The sequence below is a fragment of the Canis lupus genome, chromosome X (genome assembly GCF_048164855.1).
Source record: "Canis lupus baileyi chromosome X, mCanLup2.hap1, whole genome shotgun sequence".
NCBI lineage: Eukaryota > Metazoa > Chordata > Mammalia > Carnivora > Canidae > Canis > Canis lupus.
Window position 1 is genome coordinate 41,456,211 of NC_132876.1, and position 20,637 is coordinate 41,476,847.

The window sequence follows — 20,637 nt, forward strand, 5'->3', positions numbered from 1 at the left end:
TGACTGCTTTCTCTAAGAGCTTCCCAAGATTCCATGCTCAATCTAAACCACAAATCTATGATTCATGTCCCTTTTCTCCTACTCAAATCTTACCCACCCATCAAGATTCAAATAAAATCCCGCCTTCTTCATTCTTCTTGACTGAACCATGTCCTAATAAGAAAACCCTCCCCCCCCCAAAAAAAGAAAACCCTTCCCATTTTCTAAATTATTACAGCACTTTTGCTTTTACCATTTATGTTACTTCAATTATACATTGTCTCGGGTTGTTGCTTAGTTGCTTCTTGTTTAGTAGTCTCTTCTCTTTGACTATAAACTCGTAAAGAACTGAGACCATGTGTTACATTTCTTTTTTATTCATCATGGTGCCTTAGCTCAGTGCTCTATTAATGCATATGAATGGGTAAGAAATGAATTAGTATGAAAAACGTAAGTTTTGTAGTTCTTTTTTTAATATTTAATTCATTTATTCATGAGAGACACATAGAGAGAGAGGGAGAGAGAGACAGACTCAGGGACACAGGCAGAGGGAGAGGGAGAAGCGGGCTTCATGCAGGGAGCCTGCTGTGGGACTGTATCCCGGGTCTGCAGGATCAGGCCCTGGGCTGAAGGCGGCGCTAAACTGCTGAGCCACCTGGGCTGCCCGAGTTTTGTAGTTCTTATTTATTTTTATCCTTATAAATTAAAGAAATAACTTTTTTTTTAAAGAAATAACTTTTTGAAGCAAAAAACACTTAATTTCTTTTTTAAACTCAGGAAATAGCAAAAAGATAATGTTGAACCATTTTAAATAGAAACAAAGCAGAGTCCAGAAATGTAATGGTGGAGAACTTTCTAGATACTCCTGAATTAGGTTTTCAAAATGGTCTCTGAAATTTTTTTCAAGTAATGTTCACTGTCTGAACACCTAACATGGCCATATTGAAATGTAAGAACAAAATACATTCTAATGGCAAATAGAAAATGTTCTTAAGGGCAGCCCGGGTGGCGGTTTAGCGCTGCCTTCGGCCCGGGGTGTGATCCTGGAGACGCGGGATCGAGTCCCACGTTGGGCTCCTTGCATGGATCCTGCTTCTCCCTCTGCCTGTGTCTCTGCCTCTCTCTCTGTGTGTTTCTGTCATGAATAAATAAATAAAATATTTTTAAAAATTCTTCAATTATCTATGCATATTGCTTGTCCATGTCCCTAACACAAATGATTGAAAATCAATTCTACTTCTTTTCAGATTTTCCAATTGTCTTAGCAATAATTCTCTTGGGAAATGAATAGCCCCATGAGATCCCTCTTTCCAACCCTAAGACATAACAAAGGCTCAGTTTTTTTTTTTTTTTAATTGCAACAAACATGCTTGGATCCTGAGTCTCTGCTGAGGCCTTTCTGGTTTGGCTTTTATGCTTATTTGTCCCCGTTGACAGATCTAAGCATCTGTCTGTATACCTGTTGACTATAATGCCAACTGACTGCTACTCTACAGGGCCAGTTGTTGCTGGAGTGGTGGGCCTTACCATGCCCAGATACTGCCTATTTGGAGACACTGTGAACACAGCTTCTCGGATGGAATCAACAGGGTTACGTGAGTCTCTAAGTGATGGGATGGGATGGTAATCTCCTATCGTTGAAAAAGTGGTTATTCTTCAAGAGAGGGAAGGAGAGCAGAATACCTGATGTTTTAATGTTTTTTGAAAAAGTAAGATAATTTGAGAAGATTAAGATTTTACACACATTTTTTTCCTGGTTTCTAATGGCAAGCCAGTAGGGGGTGATGTTGTATTAAACATGTACCTTTCTTGTTACAGAAATGAAGCTGTAGCTAAGTGACACTGAAATAGTCAATTTGATTGAAGCAACTAAAGATGTCCTTTGGGTAAAGAAAAAAAAATGGCTAGCCTAGTGGGTTCGGGGAAGACATGTTTAGAAAAGAGAAAGTAGGGGACTGGCATTTTTAGTTTTTCAAATAGTTTGTGGAGACACACACAGAATCAGCTGCCTCCCACCCAAATGCTGTTTGCTGCTCTAGTCCTCTTTCTGAACTAGTTAGGATCCCAGGAGTTCTGGTTTTATCAAATAGCCCCATTGAATTTAGCTAGCAATAATCCCTCAGTCTAAGGAGCTTGGAATTTTGAAATAATTAATTCCAATTTGCCTGTATATAAAACCTTTAGTTTCTATCAAAACAGGCATGGTGTCAAAATACCATTTCTTTCCCCCTTCTTTGAGAATAAAACTGTAAACATTTACGCCATCTGTCTGTTACTGGCACCTCTTTATTGGTTATTTTCTGCTGGTACTAAGGCAATGTCAGAATCACAACATACCTTTACCTTTATCATGGTTGAGCAAAAATTTGTTTATACTAATATAGGAAAAGCACAGAAAACAATAATAGGTACTATACACAGGTTTCATGGGTATTCTATTTAAAATCACTTAAGCTCGTAGAAGCCCTGGCTTTGGCAGCTGCTAGACAAGATAAACTCTTCCCAAACTCCAGCAGTATATGCAGACTAGTCCCTGATGATATGGTGGCCTATATCACAGTGGGTGGTGCTCTGTCTGACCCCACTCCTCATCACTCATGTGCAGAAATGGGCTTGCACAATGGGTCCAGTCTTAGTCAATCTAGCATGTGCGGCCATGATTAAGGAGGCAGCACAGAACTTAGAAGCTGTTGTCAGAATAAATTTTCTCACATCTGGGAAAGTCTTCGAACTCCACAGACATGGCAGAAGCCATGGAAGTAGTCATCCAGGAACCACTGCATGCATATGACTGCTCTTAAAGTGCAACCCAAGATGAAGTGAAATTGATCATGGAATCACAATGCAGATTTGGCACAGCACACTGGACTGATGTAAGCTTGTAGAAGACTGAAGTCATATTCTGGTCTGCACCAGGGAAACTCCACTCACTTCATATTGGAAAGAGAGCTGAGAGCAGAAACTGAATTTTCAGATTTAGGTAGCACCTTGTCCAGTGATCAGCTAGGAAGAAGAAAAGAGTGAATCATACACAGCAATTGTTTGTTAAGTACTGACTATGCAAGGAAGGCATTGTGAGGGAAACAAAGAAGCAGACATATGTGGTCTCAGCACTAAAAGAGCTGGTTAGTGTGCTTTTCTGGAAATTAATGACTGGGACCAAAATAGGGCATTAAGCTCCACACCTGACTGAAGATTTGTAGAGGTAGCCTCATGTTGAATATGAGACCAGGATATGTCATAGGTCTATTAAAAATTAATTTCATCAATATCCACTTTATGCCCAGTTGAATTCACTTACTCTGGAATAGAAGTAGCTGGTGACCCAGTTCTGGAGTGATTCTCCTTGCCACACCCCTGAGTGCTAGTTGGAATGAGCTGTCTCTCTCTTTTGACCTGTGTATTCCTCGCTAGTAGGATTATGACTGACCACCAGATGCTAGTGGAATGGGGCACAGGGGGCTGGCTAGCGGGGCACCTAGATGAGCATGTGGCTTTTAGGAACCCTTTCTGAGCAGAGGTTTTGGGTGACCATGGATTAGTGAGTAAGACACAAATAACAGTATTGAGCTCGAAGGAAAGTTATGTTATTATGTTATGTTATTATCTGCAAGTTATTACGAGAACACATAGAAATTTCTTGAAATTCTTTCCAGCCATGCCTTCCTGCTTAGATTGTTCTCAGCTTCTAAAAGAATTATTTTCTCAAGTATGTGTGGGAATAACTCTTGGACTTGTATTTAAGACTCAACTTGAACAAGATCTTACTTCATAGGATAATACTTTTCAAGAAAGTCAAGGATACTATCTGAGTTAATAATAAATGATTGTTCTTCACCAAAGAATTCCACTTAGTTGCTACATAAAATTTTTAGTCATAGTCCACAATGTTAACACTCTTATCCCAAGTTGGGCTCATTAGTTGGAAAAGATACACTCGTGTGTGTACACAGCTAGATGCATCTACCCAAAGGAAATTTATAAATCTATAATTGCCATAGAATGTTGACAGAGATCTTGGGGCATTTTTTTTATTGATGTTATTTTAAGTGCAGCAGTATTGGAAGATAGTTGTACGAATGTGCATGTTAAAAGACACCCTTTTGTCTCTTAAGTAGGATATATAGACCTCGGGAGCTCTGCTTTAGCAGTAGCCTGTGGATGAAGCTGCTAGAGCCTAACTTCCCTCTGAGGAGGTCACATTTCAGCTGAGAGCACAGTAGTGGTAGCTGGTTTCTCAAACACAACCCTGGAGTTAAATTAACACCTTTCTATTGCATGGCCTTTCATCTGAGATAGTGTGTAGGAGGCTGATAGGTGCTATAGCTAACACCTTATTTGGGCCTGGAGAAGAAGGCCACCACTCTCTTTTCCTCCTCCTGTGAAAGCCTACCTGAAGCTCTCTCTCTCTCTCTCTGGGACTTTCCTTAGGGTCTCCTTCATTTAGGAGGGGGGACATAAAGACTGCTAACTCTGGGAAACGAACTAGGGGTGGTGGAAGGGGAGAAGGGCGGGGGGTGGGAGTGAATGGGTGACGGACACGGGGGGTTATTCTGTATGTTAGTAAATTGAACACCAATAAAAAATAAATAAAAAAAAATAAAATGTGTAGAGTCACTAAAAAAAAAAAAAGGAGGGGGGTATTTATTACATTAATATTTTCTCACTGATTTTACCTGGAAGAATCCAAAATCACACCTGTCTTTCTTTTACAGCCTACCGCATTCATGTCAGTCATAGCACGGTGACAATTCTTCAAGCTCTGAGTGAGGGCTATGAAGTGGAGCTTCGAGGAAGGACAGAGCTCAGGGTATAATGTCCTTTTGTGTGTGTGTGTGTGTGTGTGTGTGTGTGTTTGTGTGTGTGTTTGTGTGTGTGTGTGTTTGTGTGTGTTTTAATCAAACCACTTGGACACATCTGCCGAAAGGGTTTACCTGGATGTCTGAGACTTAGAGCTATAATTTGGGCAGAATTTCCAAGCCAATTTATGGTCCCAAGAGAGTGTTCCTTTTTGCCTCAGTTTTCTTCTCTTTAAAATATGGCTACAGTGAGGAGGATTGTTAGAACTCCTTCTGAATTTTTCAGACTATGAGCTGCATCTTTCTTTCTTAAAGGATTGCCCAGAATTTGGCTTTTCAGTGAGTTGCACTATTATTTACATCTTCTAACTTCCATTTTGTTTCATCTTTGGCAATTCCAGACATGATTCAATAAGCCAAAGTCTATTTGCCTGCTCAGTGGTCACCTTTCTAATTTTTCATCCATACCATTGACACCCCCCCCCTCCATTTACAGAGTGGCTTTATGTCTTTTCCCAAGGACCAGGAGGAATAAAGTCAGTTCCTGTGAAAGACAAACATTTTGTAGCACCTTTTCTCTGTTATGTCTATCTCTTGATCTGGGATTCAGGATTAGATAATTTTCCCTTTTCTTTCTTTCTTTTTTGCCATCTCCACTGGATTCTTTTCATCTTCCTCTGGTAACCCCAGAGCCCCTGGCTTCTCCATTTGTATGAGACTCTAGACATCTGATCATCTAACTTTTTCATTTTTAGACAAAGAACCAAGGCCCAGAGAGGTGAAGTAACTTGATCAGGGTCACACAGTCAATTGATGGCAGAATCAGGCCAAAACCCAGGAGGTCTGACTCCTCACTCAGTGCTCTTTCTATGGTACCATGGTGCATGAGAGTCATTTTCTCAGTGATTATACTTGGGCAAAGCAAAACCCAGGTACTGAGTGATGCACACTTTGCTCCTGTCATTGGCAAGCCTTCCTCAAATAGTGGCAATTTACATGTAAAAGAATTTCAGAAGTTAAAGTTTGGAAGGTTTGATTCTAGTTGATCACTTCCTTTCCTTGCTAGTTCTAGTTTTTCACTTCCAATGGATCCTAATATCTTCTAGCAGATGGGATGAGTCATTTATGAGTGGACAGAGGTTCTTTTCCCACCTCTCCAGAAAACTCAGTGAGATGATGGGAGTGGCAATATTATTTGAACAGTGAATCACATCACTCAAGGCTTTTGTGATCCCTCTCTATATTGACATTTCTTAGCAGAGGAGGATAAAGGTGGCTTTATTTCCTGAGGCACTTTCCTCTCAGTATTGCTGGGCACAGATTCCATCATTTAAAAGCTGAAGAGCTGAAAAGGTGACAATTTTGCAACTGAAAAGGAGACATATGCCCACACCCCCATGGTTTTTATTGCCCCCCAAATTCCAGTCGGGAACAATCATATCTTTGGAATAGACAACTTCTTCATTGTTTTTTACATTTGTTTTTATTTAAGTTCGATTTGCCAACATGTAGTATAACACCCAGCGCTTATCCCATCAAGTGCCTTCCTCAGTGCCCATCACCCAGTTACCCATTGCCCCCTCCCCCCCTCCTGCACCCACCTCCCCTCCGAAACCCTCTGTTTGTTTCCCAGTGTTAGGAGTCTCTCATGGTTTGTCTCCCTAATTTTTCCCACTCAGTTCCTCTCCTTTCCCTTATAATCTCTTTCACTATTTCTTATATTCTGCCCATAAGTGAAACCATATGATGATTGTCCTCCGATTGGAAGGACTTTAGATTATATTCTAGTGTGATGAGAAACAATAGGAAAAATCACCCTTTGGTTTAGTGATAAGATTGTAGGAAGGCAAAAGGGAAAGAATCAAGACAGTTAATCTATTGTGGTATGGGGCATCTGGGTGGACAGTTGGTTAAGTGCCCAACTCTTGGTTTTGGCTCTGGTCCTGATCTCAGGGTCATGGGATTGAGAGCCCATCGAGCCCAAATAAAATCTCAAAAACAAAACAAAAACAAATCATACCTTTGGGTGTTTGGAGTACAAAAGCAGGGCTACTTCAAAAGGACCCTTTGCAGCTTCACAGTTTTCCTTACCCCAAGGAATTTGGGAACATGCTATAGCAAGCTGGAGGAAGAGGCAGGGAGAGCTTCCCCTAAGGCCATGTCAGACTTTGCTTAGTGAGGTGGTAGAGGCTTCCTGATTGAGAGGGAGATAATGAGAGAGAAGGGGGGGCAGGGGAAAGGAAGGAGCAATGTGAAGAAAGAAGAGAATAGGAAGTCTCAAAGAAAGGAGAAAATGGGAGGTCCTTTCTGCCTCTGTACCTCTGCCCCCAACCAGAGGCAGGTATTGGATATTACATACTAGGGACCAGGGGACAGAAGACTCCTTGCTCTTTGGGGACATGCAATATATCCCAATAAGACCATCTCACCAGCACACAGAAATTCTAATTCAACATTTCCATCCCTTGTTCACTTTGTGTTGCTAGAGAGCAAGAATCACTTTAGTACATAGGTCAGAAGGGCCACATTTGATAGCCTTTGTGATGGCAAAGATGGTAGTTGAAATCATCTTCTCCTTCCAGCTGACTGATGCTTGAAATTCCTCTATCAGAGCTTCTTCTCTTGGACTCAAGGATTGGATCCAATAACAACACTCTTTTCCTACTCTATCTCCTTCACTGGAGTGGTAACACTTAGTTGTTTCCCCTAGTGGAATCAAAGGTGTAGATTGGATTGGGTGAGAGAAGAGAACATAGTGCAGTTGAGTAATTAGGTGGGTGGGGGTTACAAAGAAAGACATCAAACTGAGAAAGCTGAGGTAGATTGGGGAAGGACTCATTTAGAGTTGACAAGCTCAGCCTCTGAGAAGTTGTCCTACTGCCTGCTCCAATCCCCTCTGTACTGGCAACAAATCATCAGTGTGTAACTGGCCAATTCTATTTTTTAAAAATTTCTTTCCTAATTGCCTAGTGATAAGTCGTCTTATTACCTCTTCTCTTACATGAGTCCTATTTCAGTTATTGTTTTTCTGACGTCTGAAGCTTCTTGCTGAGCCTTTGTATATATCTAGGCTTATCAGCTGTATTTACTAGGGCCTCTTAGGTACATTTACATTCTGAGAAGACTTTCCTGAATGGCTGTTCTAAGCCAGTTTATGTCATTGCCAGAGGTGGACACTTGTGACCTTGTCTCTGAATTCTGGGGCCAAATAGGATTTGATTGTCAGGCCCCTAAGCTGTAGTCCTGTTTGATTTGTGATTTCTCTTTTTCCCCAACCACTTCCACCCCTATCATCAACACCTAACACTCATATATATGTTTGCACATGTATAAGGATGTGCACACACACATGTGCACATGCACACATATACCAGCAATTGAGCTAAGGAGGTTGGGGCCACCTGAGTGGCTCAGTCACTTAAGCATCCGACTCTTGATTTCAGCTCAGGTTATGATCTTGGGGTTGTGAGACTGAGCCCTGTGTCAGGGTCTGTGCTAGGCATGGAGCCCACTTAAGATTTTTTTTCTCTCTCATTCTCCTTCTGCCCTACCCCAACCCCCATCTCTTAAAAAAAAGGAAATAATGAGGTTGTGTTGGCAGAGTCATGAAGGTCAAAATGTCTGGTCTCTAATTCTTGTCCCATCAATGACTCAATGTGTGACACTGGACAAGTAATTTTATCCTCTCTGTGCTTCCATTTCTTTACATAGAAGCCTCTTCTGACCTGTGATTATCAGGAAGCTCATTAATCACAATCTTTAAAATTCTCAACAGTTGCTTTTTGGCCTCTAGACCTGTCCCTTGACTCCAGGGTGTTGGAAAAGTTACATGGTATAGAAAGAAGAGCATTTAAAATTTGGAGTCTAAGTTGTTAACTAGACTTACTGTGATGAACATTTTACAGTATACATGCAATATATATCAAATCATTATATTGTATACCTGAAACTAATATAATGTTGTATGTCAGTTATATCTCAATAAAAATAGCTAACTCATAGTAAAAAGAAAATAAGTAAAACTTGGACTCTAGTAAAATTGGGTTCAAGTTCCAGCTATGCGTGCTTATTGACAAATCATTTAATTTCCATGAAACTCAGTGTCCCTCTTTTCAGAATGAAGTTAATAATAAGCCCACCTTCTAGAGGTTTTGTGAGAATTAAAAAAGACAGGATATGCCAAAGTGTCTTAAAAGTGTCAGGCCAAAGTAAGATGCTATTATTTGGGGGGGGGGGTTTCCAGGACTGCCTAGGGATTGATACTAAGTCAAAGGGCTTGCTTTAGGTTTTAGTGGTTGCATACTTGTTTTCCCCCTTTTCTCTCTTTAGCAGAATTTTGGAAATAGGGTGGGTAAACAGAGAGCTAGGATTCTAAGAATTCTCCTGGATGGGCTCCATAACCTCAGAGAGCCCCTGGGGCTCCCCTGCATACTCTTTGATTTGGAAGCTTGCCTGAGTCCATAACACTCCCATTTTCTTTTGCAATCATTGGTTTTGGCATCCCAGTGTGTGTCCCAGGACTCACCCAAATATCTGGACAATCCTGGAATCTACAAAGCTCCTTTGGGGATTGGCATGCTGTGCCTATAGTCTCTAGATCTCAAGACAAATAGCCTAATATGCTTGGGAGTTGGGATCCTCAAATTTGAGCTTTAAGAGTATGTTTTAGCAAAGTGAGGTCCAATGACACCTTGAGTATTCCAAGTACTCAAGGATTGAGTTTTCCAGTTAATGGAATAGTCTATGTACTAAACAACTGTTCTGTATGAGACACTGTACTAGGTACTGTGAGGAAAAGAACTTAGGAGGGCAGAAGATTTGGGCTTGTATTTAGAGCCCAAAACATGGCCTGATAGTGTTTTTATTTAACGACACTGTGAGCTTCTAAAGCACAGAGCCATTTCTGTATTTCTACACCTGGTATAGTGAGGGTAGAATAAATATAATAGGTGTTATGAGTATATTTTAAAGTTGTTCACTTCTGAAAACAGAGTGGCTCCAAACAGTCCAATTATTTGAGGTTTAGGGTGAGTTGGTTGCCAGCTAGTGAAGATTGGGCTGTTGTGGTATTCTCTTCCTACTTGCCTATAGTGGGCTTATTCAGAGCCTTGAGCCAAATATCTGCAAAATGCTTTTAGATTCTTCCATTAAATGTGCTTATTATTATTATTATTGTTGTTGTTGTTGCATTATTGTTAAGGGATGAATATATGTGATATATAATAGAGAAAAATGAATTTGATATTTAAAGGGGGTCAAATCTAACTGAATTGCTAAGTTAAACAATTTAGAACTGTTCCAAATGAGATCAGCCAAGAGTGAGACCATATTTCAGGTTAATGAGTTGGAAACACATCCCATTACTTTTCTCAGTCTTAGTAAACACATTTTTTTCCCTTATGGGTTGGAAGAAATGAAAGAACAGTTGAAAGACAATTGAAAGGAGGAGAGTGAAACACATTGAGAAGAGTGCTTGTTGGAAAGAGGGGAGGGTGAAGCTGAGGCAGAAAACTTGGCTCCTCTGAGGTCATCACTTAGGCTCTGGGGTGACCAGATGGAGTTTACACTCCTTTTTTCTTCTCAGAATCCATGGTTCTCGACAACCAAGAAACTGGGCTGTAGATGGAGGCTTCCCTGGGGTCTCTCTCTACCTGTGAAAATCCCTTGGAAGGAAAAAAGAACACTGCAGAAATGTAGACTGCTTGGGACACCTGGGTAGCTCAGTGGTTTGGTGCCTGCTTTCGGTCAGGGCATGATTCTGGATTCCCCTGATTGAGTCCCACATTGGGCTCCCTGCATGGAGCCTGCTTCTCCCTCTGCCTGTGTTTCTCTCTCTCTCTGTCTGTCTCTCTCTCTTTCTCTGTGTGTGTGTGTGTGTGTGTGTCTCATGAATAAATAAATAAAATGGTTTTTTTTAAAGAAATGTGGACTGCTCTAAGCAGCCAGGATGCCCTGGCCTTTAAAGTTGCACAGCCTGCTTTCCATATCTATTCCAATTTTTGAATTTCGTGAGAGCCTTTGGCGAGTGTTTGGGGGAGATAGACTCTGAATATTTGTACTCTAGATACAAAAGACAATGGGATGCCTAAGGCTAAAAGATCAGGGCAAAAATGACAAACAAAATCTTGAATTCAGCATCCAGATATTTGGTTTCTATGAAGCCAAACAACCACACATTCCCAACGATGGAGCTATGTGACAGTGGGTAGACAAAGCATCTGGATGACAGCTTCAAATGGTGTTCATTTTTCTTTTTCTTTCTTTTTTTTAGAGAGGGGAAGGGGCAGAAGGAGAAGGGGAGAAGGAGAATCTTAAGCAGGCTCCATGCCCAGGATGGAGCCCGATGCAGGGCTCGATCTCACAACCCTGAGATCATGACCTGTGCGGAAATAAAGAGTTGGAAGCTGAGCCAACTAAGCCACCCTGGTGCCACCAAATGGTGTTAACTTTTCATCTGCTTGCTGTGTCAGCTTATGGAACTTGCCTGAGGCTCGGGTATATATAGTAAGGAAGCTGTGTAGGAAGGAAGACTCCAGGGAATGGTGACGAGGGTGAAACAGAGCCAATTCTGAGCCCAACTGAATGCTTATACCCCATTGACCAGAAAATAAGGAAAATTGGGAAAATCGGTTATAGCATGTTTAAGATTTTCTGTATTTTCTATAATAAGGGCAAAGGCACAGAAGAGACTTTCTGGCTGGTTGGAAAAAAGGGATTCACAAAACCCCTTCCTGTGCCCCCACCAATGGGCAAAGATGGGTAAGTAGAGTTCACACTTAATTAGAGTCTTCCTATGTCCCACTCTGCTCCACTGTCTTCACTATTTTTGTGTCTCTTCTGCCCCATAGGCAAGTGGGCCATGGCTTACAACCAGTAGAGATTGCAGCCTTCCAGAAAAGAAAAGCAGAAAGGCAGCTGGTGAGAAACAAGCCATAAGGTAATGGCCAGCAGGAAAACAGCGCATAGGAGTTTGCCATATTTTCAAAGCTGGGGCTCCCTTTGGCATGGGTGCCCGTCTAAGCCTACACTCTGTTGGCAGAGTGTGATGGAGTTGGTGAATTTCCAAGCTCCACTGAATTGAGCAAAAACCTTGTGGAGAGGCCTGTTGCAGAGCAAGCTGAATTTGAGGGAGGTCAGCTGCCCGGCCTGAGAGGCCCTTGCTTCCTGCACAGATAACACATTTGAATGTTAACAAGGCTGGCCTTGTCATTCAGTTATCAGACAGGTGCACCTGTCTGTTTCATTGTCAAGTACCTGGACGACATGATGAGCCACCTCACGTCTTTGGAGATTCACATATATCTAAGCAATACAGCAATATTATGATGATCCCCTTTTCCCAGGATCCATTGGCAAGACCATCTTTTAGGGGATGTTATGTCACTTCCACTGGAGGCACTGCTTGGTCCCTTCTGAGGTTGGCATTGCCAACCAAAATAAGATTGGTTACTCCTTGACTGCCTGGCTTGAATTCAGGACAATTTCCCCCATTGCTCCTTCTCCTACAAGAATGGTATGATTATGAAGCAGCAACAACAGCCTAATTATCAAGAATTATCCCCATATATTTATCTCTGAGGAATCCATTGCTTTCTGGGGCTCCTGTCAGTATCTCTTCTCTATCTTACTTTCTTATTTTCTCTTTTATGGAGACTTTGACCCTAAGACCCATTGCTCTGTCCACATATTATTGGAAATAACAAGATTCTGAATTAAACATAAGGGCATCTTCATACACTCTATAAACTCCTGCTCCCTTGTTTCTTAGCATATGTTCTTAGCATAGTTTCAGAATAATCACAATTCTAGCAGCAACTGCTAAATACATCCACATATATTTTGTTTTCCTATTAGCCTCTGTTGATTTTGTCAGCTCTCCATGACTGATTCTCTCCTAAAGAAACCCAGTGCGTCTTCATTTCTCCAATTATCACAGGTACCCTCTGTAAATCATAATATTTATGCTTCAGAAAGGCTTCAGTACTGAGCATGCGGCTGCCCTGCAGCCCCCTATAAAACCCTCTGCCGTCCTGCCACCTGGGATCTAGCTCTGTTTCTTCCTATTGGTCAGTACAAGCAGATTAAGCAGCTGGGACACACATTCATCTAATTTCCAGTATCATTCTTTCCCCTGGGGAAGGAAACACACAGACACACATAGGCACACAATCTCTTTCTCTATCTCTCTATCTTTCTCTCACAGCAAGAAAGGTCTTGGAAGCTCTTTAAGGGTTTTCCCTTTGATGGGGTGGCATAGGCATTTTAGGCACTGTGCAAGAATCTATCTGTTCCTAAAAATGTTTTGGAGTTTGTAGAAGACACTGCAGCTGACTCACCATCACTGGCTGTGTGCTTTGTAGTGTTTTCCCAGCACTGAAAATGGATGTGCCTTAGGCCATTTATACTCACTCATCTGGACCCCCTTGATAGAGGGCAGGCTTCTATGGGCTGTGAGTATATGGGATGGATTGAAGCCAACTGGCCCCAATGTGGATTTGACCTCTGATCTTGGCCTCATTAGCACTTATGCTTTAATTAACATGTTAATTGACCACAGTGGCCTTGGCAGACTGTGCAAATCACAAAAGTCCTCAAGAAAAGCACCCTTGACAAATATCAGAAGGCTTGATCCAGATCTAAGAGCTCTCAGACATCTTGCTTCTCTCATTAAATGTTCTATGTTGATGTCATCCAATAACACCACCTATTCTACAATGTTACCAACTTTCTATGAATTTTCGGCTGACTCCTAGTGAGATAGACACAATTCACCGAAGACCCACAATATCAATGAATGCCTTTCACCCGTTGTTGTCATGGGAGTTGTTAGGGGAAAATCTGAAACCTTTAGGGAGCCCTCTGTGGTCAGACGTGGAGGAAAGAAAGATGCTGTGAAAGGGGCACAGCTTTGGTGAACTGACTGCTATGGCTGCCTCTCAGGCAGGGCCATGCTGTCTACCTAGTAGCTCCTTTTTCACGTCCCCAAATATCTACCACGTTCCAAACCTTCCTAAAGGTTATCATGTCATCTAGTTATTTTCCCTAGAATTTCACCAATTGGGCTTCATTTGGTATGTTTTTTTCATTTGGTATTGATGAAACTTTTAATCATAGATGTACCTTTTGGAGGTTAAGAGATGATTAATCACTCATACCAGAGTGAAGGTGAACTGAGCTAGATGTTCAGGAGCACTTGGAAGTTTCATTCTGGTTAGGACCAGGAGCAATGAGGAAGTTTGGCAGCTATGAAGACTAGAAGGTCATAGTAGATGTCTTTGGACAACATAAGAGCAGTGGATCCCTGGGAGATGGAAGAAGGGTGAAAACAAGTACAGGAGTGGAAAAGTCAGTTTAGATTTCCCCATTTTTAAGTCTTTGCTCTGGGTTTTCTTTGGACACAAAGAATGGGAAGAAAGCATGCTTTTCCATCTGCTCTCAGGACCTAGGACCTCTGCCAGAGCTCTAATATAACTGCTTCATGTGGGTTAAATCAGCCTTTGCAGACTGGCCTAGAAACCTGACCACCACATATATAACACAGTTTCTATGGAGCAACGCATTCCAACTTCCAAATCATTGACTTATAAATGTTTAGGACACATCTCATTAGTAAGTTAAAGATTACTTATATATTAACATGCCCTCTTTTTTGTTAAATTTGTAAAAACCCTTATAAATAGCAACATCTAGCTATGCAGACCTGACACATATAATGTTTATTTGTTCAGCAATCCAGGAAAGTTTAGCAATTTGCAAGCTCTTTGCATAGAGTGGCGTTGTGTGGCTTGGAATCATTCATATTGAAATCCTGTGAAAGGCCTAGGATGGAGAAGGTATACTTACTGTGTTCTCTTTCTCCTACCCAGGAGTGAAAAGTTGTGAGATTGGAATCTTCTCTTGGTGAGGCAATGGAAAAACTCACTCCAGTTCAACAAATTGTTCTGCCTGGGCAAGAAATTAATGAATTACTATACAACCCTCTGAGGATGACCAGTCTATGGGGTTATTCAAGCCTAATTCCAGTGAAAGGGGGCTCCCGGAAAGTAACTTTAATAAGTTTTGTTCATTACACAGCTATCACCAAAAAGGCCATTTGAATGTAAACTGCAATGGATATGAAACCTAAGGAAGAGTAGAGAACCACCTCCAAGTTTAGTCATTGCAAAACAGCAGGCCCAATTTGGACTAAGATAAGAAGGTCTCTATTTTCACAGAAAAAAGTAGGAGGCACTTTGTTTTCTTTTTCATTTTGTTTGAATCTCTAGAAAGTATTTAATGAGCATAATTTATAACTCAGATACTATGAGATTAGTGCCAGGAAAAAAAAACTTCCAGCAAACATACATCTGAATCTCAGTCCTCTGTGACCTCAGTTGACTGGAATGCATAGGAAGTAGAGGGAAGGAGAAGAGTCTGCTTAATTGTGTTGTTTGGATAATTGAGGGCTAAGAAGAAGTTCCTTTGTTTTCTTATTGCTTATTATTCAAAATCTTTCCACAACTGTCATGGTCTCTTTTCCTGTGTAAGTAAAGAGAATCGAAGCAACATAATTGAAGTCTTTGCTAGATAGGTGAGGAGCTCACTGGGCCTCAGGGTTATATTCTGAACATGATGGAAGAGATGTAAGAGATCTTGTCAGGGTAAAAGATACAGAAGTAGTGGATTGAATTGAGCAATTTCCTTTAAGTTTTATTCTTTTTCTCCCTTCTCCTGCCAACCCAGCCTTTTAAGCCCCTACCCTGCTCCCTAAAATAAATCCCTTTGAACATTTGTTTTTACTTTGTGCTCTTAGTTTTCCAGATTCTACTTTCAAGGGGTTATTGGCAGTGGCTTGCCACAGTCACATGGACCAAAGCAATAAGACTTAAGTCATAGGCATGTTTAAAATAGTTAAGCAAGCTTTTCCTCCCTTTTATTATAAAAAATAATCTCTTTATTAAAACAGCTGAACCCAAACATATCAGCCAGTAAAGCAGTTAATTCTTTTAGAACAAGCCTTTTTTTAAAAAAGAAATGCCTAGAGTATAACTTGATACCTTTCTCACTCATATTTAATTTTTCCATTATCAACTGACCCTGAATCTAAGCTTAAAGTCAAAAGCTCTTCCCGGCAGTTTCCCCACTACTTTCACTCAAAGCATCCCTGGACTTTTCACAGAAACTTAACCTCTCTCAGCCTCAGATAGTCTCTTTACTACGCTAGAGCTGTTTGAGAGGATTCAGAAAAGGCTGAAGTTACCTTTCAGCTTCCTTGATCAGAGTTTCTAATTCCTTTTTCTAGGCATGGCAGAGGAGTAGACATGAAATATCATCCTCTACTTGTAGCTAGGTCTCAGTCAAAAGCTGAGCTTTTAAGAATTCTAGGAAGGAAAAAAAAAAAAGAATTCTACAGAGGCAAGGCCTAAAGGAAGTTTCTAAGAAAGATATCAACTCAAAACCAAAGACTACTTCTCCTAGAGGAGGTAGCACTGCCCTCTAGTATGAATTGCAAGGATCATTGAAGGCAAGGGTAGGGAATGAATGGGGCTGCAGCTATAGGCTCCATGGATCAGAATTCTCTCAAACCTAATCCAGTCCTTTAGCCTAGGAACTATAGCTCTGGGCTAGACCTGCAAAATATTGAGTAACAAGACCCACTGTGTCTGATCCTATCTCCCATTTCCCTCTTTGGTATTTCTCAAGTCCAGCATATCAACCAAACTCACCTTTTATAGCCTACTAATCCTGTCTTGTGCATGATCATGTCTTCCTTTGCTCGATTCTGTCATAAACTCCTATCTAAGACCACTCTATCCTTTCTTGGATTCTTTTTCATTAAGGCCTTCTGAATTGACCAAAAGTAAGCTCTCTTTAATTTGCCTTAGCAGTTTCATTATCTGCAGAGAAGAAAAACACTCTACTCCCATGAACCATTTGACTTACCTAGTGGAATAAAGCCTACTTCTCATATACAACTGATTATTTTTCTCTTCACCTGTTGCTACTAGCACAGTGGCTTCAGTTGGTAGTTATGAAGGACCAAAATGATATTTTATCACAGCTCTTTTCTAGCTTATATTACCTGTACAAAACAAAATATTTAGAAAACAATTTGAACAATGCTTTCAAACAGATTCAAATCTGTTTTCATCTCCTCTCTTGTATATGCTTGCTTTCCTGTAATTTGTCTCTTCTCAAAATAGATTATTAGAAAAAGAGCGCCAAATGCTGATGAATTACAAGTTAGGTTCTGCTTATTTGAGGTTTTACTATACAATGTAACTTAACAAAATGGTCAACCCATGGAGCATTATTTAAGTCCCTTTAGATTTGTTTTCTTACTGATCTCAATGGCAATGCAGGTTGATTGTCAAAAATTTAGAAAACACAGAAAGGCTTATAGGAAATTTAAATTGCTCACATTCCCTTTATGTTCTTTATTTTTTATGTTCTTTATTTTATCCTTATTTGGGCCCACTTCATACATTATTGCATGTTATGATAACAGCCACTCAGCCAAATAATACCTTAAGTCAGCTGATTCTTAAATTAACCCATTTTACTTTTATTTTATTGCTGGCTATGTTACTCAACTTTTGGTGGTAGAGGCTGAATCAGCTTAGAATGTGGGCAGCTTTCAGTGATCCACTCGTTTCTTATTTCTCTTGGCATAGCTAAGCAGGAGGAGATAGCAGATGGCTCTACCTCATCAGAGAGCTCTAACTCAGTTTACTACATAAAGCTACTCTACCAAAAAGTGTTGTTCCAAGGACTCCCATTCTGTCTACCTTGTTTTAGGCTTAGTATAAACAAATTTATTACCAAGCTACTCATCTCATCACATTCTTGTCCTTAATCCAAGTGGAATCAATTTGCAAGGACTGGGAGGTGGCAAACAGCCAAATCATAATACTCTGTGCACTGGGTGGTCACATCTATGTGATATCAAACAATTGGGTGTAACTTAAAAACTTAGTTGAATCAAGTAAGCATTAATTAGACAAAAGGTCACAATGGATTGACCATTTTATTTTAACCCATCCTCCAGTTAAAGCTGGTTGACCTAATCAAGCACATTTCCCATCTGGTTGGTTGCTTCTAGCCCATTAAAATAGTGGAAACTTTGTAATAGAATTGTCTCTTACCCCTTTTCTGATCCATGACATCTTTTTAGGTCAAGATAATTGATAGGTAGACCACAGACACAAACTGCAGACGAAAGTTATCTTTAAAAAAATACATGATATATCTGTTGTTTGTGTGTTGCTTGAGTTTCTCTGGAGGGATTTGTAAAAACCCAACTATCTCACCTCTTTTCCAGTTTGGATTTGCTGCAGGCAAGCAACAGTGGATTTTTTCAAAGAGACACTGAGAATAGAGGTGACCATTAATCTATATTCTCACTTTGGCTCACAGAAAATTAGAGTGGCTCCAGATGCCATTAAGAATTTTTGAAAAGTGGGACACCTGGGTGGCTCAGAGGTTGAGTGTCTGCCTTTGGCTCAGGGTGTGATCCCACGGTCCTGGGACTGAGTCCCACATCCGGCTCCCTGCATGGAGGCTGCCTCTTCCTCTGCGTCTGTCTCTGCCTGTCTCTCTGTGTGTCTCTCATGGATAAATAAAATCTTTTAGGGATCCCTGGGTGGCGCAGCGGTTTGGCGCCTGCCTTTGGCCCAGGGCGCGATCCTGGAGACGCGGGATCGAATCCCATATCAGGCTCCCGGTGCATGGAGCCTGCTTCTCCCTCTGCCTGTGTCTCTGCCTCTCTCTCTCTCTCTCTGTGACTATCATAAGTAAATAAATAAAAATTAAAAAAAAAATTAAAAAAAAATCTTTTAATAAAAAAAGGAATTTTTTAAAGGTGATCTAATTCCATGCAAATAAATATGCAAATAGAATAATAGAGTTGAAAGGATCTTGGAGATCATCAACCCTGTTGAAATGTGAAAAAAGGATATTGGGCTCCAGAGAAGAGAAGTCATCTTCTTATGGTCACCCTCTAGTTAGTAGAAGAGGAACTGCTCTTACCAAGGTCAAAAAGAGATCTGAGTTATCCAGTACAACCCTTGACCCTTAGGAATACTTATTCTTAGAGAACCTGGCATAAGATCACTTGCCATGTATATGGGCACAGGCTTGGCAGGAATACTTTAGAGTGTTTTGAGCTAGGTAACTGTATTGACATTAATAGGAGAGAGAGAGATTGATTGATTGATTGCAGATTTCTCAATCACCTCTACCATGGAGACAGGATTTTATGCATAGATATGAATATTCCTAATTTGGCCCTAATGTATGGAAAACAAACCTTCAGTTCTTCCCAGTCCTATGGATTCATTTGTAGTTTATAGCACATGGCCTTAGTTCCATTTATAGAATTAATCTTGAAAATACCTGAGAAGAGGCCAGACTTCAGAGAACATCTTAGGAATATTCTCACTATGCCCATCAACCAAATAATAGCTCCAGTACAAAGTGAGGGACATAGAGAACTAAGCCCACAAACTTCAAAGCAAGTTAAGAACTAATTCAGATACTATTGTTGATAACTATCTTTATCCTCCAGAGCCATAAAATCTGAGTTGTGGGCCTACTTATGTACCCAGTGAGTATAGACTAGCCAGAGAGGGTCTTTGCTCCTGTGCTCACGGACTTCAACTGCTTCAGGTGTGATTAAGCCCATCATGTAGAAGAGTCCCAGGTGAAGTTCTCCTCATCATGCCTTCCTGGAATGAGATATTAAAGGAAAAGCAATTGCTCTAAGCAATTGCTGGGAGCCCTCTAGGGGGCTAGTTGATGGAGCTAGGTTCTTTACAAGTGGCAGTGTGGATAAGAAGCAAGACATGCTTGTTCTTTGGGGTATTCCTTGATCCAGGAGCAACCAAGAGTCAGAATAAATTCGTTGGGATGGTTGTGAGTCTGTATAACCTGCCCCGTTGGTCACATTTGGATTTACTTAGTTACTGACCTCACAGGACAAACATTAACATGGAATATCCTCATTTATGCCTATAATTTGAAAATACAACATTACTTTAATAGTTTATAGTGAGAGTATTCCAAAAAAGTGCTATAAGGTGATTATGTTACTCCAGAGAAGTAATTTTTTACCTCTGTGTGTATTTGTCTGTATTTCAGTGTACTTTTCTGGGATTAAATTTCAGGTCTTTGTTCCAAAAATTTTAATGTTTGTACATTTTTATAAACTCCTTAGTTAAGTTCCAACCTAATGTTCTCTGTCCTTCTTCTTATAGTTTATGCTCTAGCACAAACCAATTTCTTGCTCTTTCTCCTGACCTTTTCTGATTAGCATGCCTTTATTTGTGCTTTTCCTCTACTGAAAATCTCTCCTTGCCTCCTACACTACAGGCCCAAATTCAACCCATCCTTGAAAGTCTAGTCATATATTCCTTCCTCCATGCAGGCATCCTTGTTCTCTCTAGTGATATGTCCCTATTTCTGAATTTCTATAATAATTTTATCTACGCTTCTTTAATGTTTATATAATATTTACCTGTTTTGTATAGCTGTTTGTGTACTTATCTCTCTTATATTTTGATATAGAGAAAATAATAAATGTTACAGCTACCTGAGGGCAGGAATCATTTTTGAGTCATGTTTGTACTCTACACAGTACCTGACACATATAAAAGGCACTCAATAAATATGTGTTGAATAAATGTTTCTGTGCTTTTCTGTGTACTTTTCTCTGTGCATTTTCATCTCCTTTCCTTTTTTACTTTAATATTTTTCTTTCCATACATCTGTCTATCCTCCATCACCCTTTTCTATCTCTATTTCTAGATATGTACAATGATATATTTATATAATTTAATTATTGTTTAAAAAGTATATTTTGTATTTGTCATGTTTATTAAAT

General features: G+C 40.4%; 1 protein-coding gene across 1 annotated transcript in view; it reads left to right on the forward strand.

Annotated features, from left to right (window-relative positions):
- GUCY2F (guanylate cyclase 2F, retinal) overlaps positions 1 to 15,530 on the forward strand; it is a 99,195-nt gene extending 83,665 nt beyond the window's left edge. Inside the window, exons 15-19 of the mRNA XM_072818338.1 lie at positions 1,476 to 1,574; positions 4,695 to 4,789; positions 11,449 to 11,537; positions 11,627 to 11,715; positions 14,645 to 15,530. Of these exons, the coding sequence (XP_072674439.1) occupies positions 1,476 to 1,574; positions 4,695 to 4,789; positions 11,449 to 11,537; positions 11,627 to 11,714 (371 nt within the window). The 3' untranslated portion in view covers position 11,715; positions 14,645 to 15,530. The remainder of the gene's footprint in view (positions 1 to 1,475; positions 1,575 to 4,694; positions 4,790 to 11,448; positions 11,538 to 11,626; positions 11,716 to 14,644) is intronic.
- Positions 15,531 to 20,637: the final 5,107 nt, after the last annotated feature.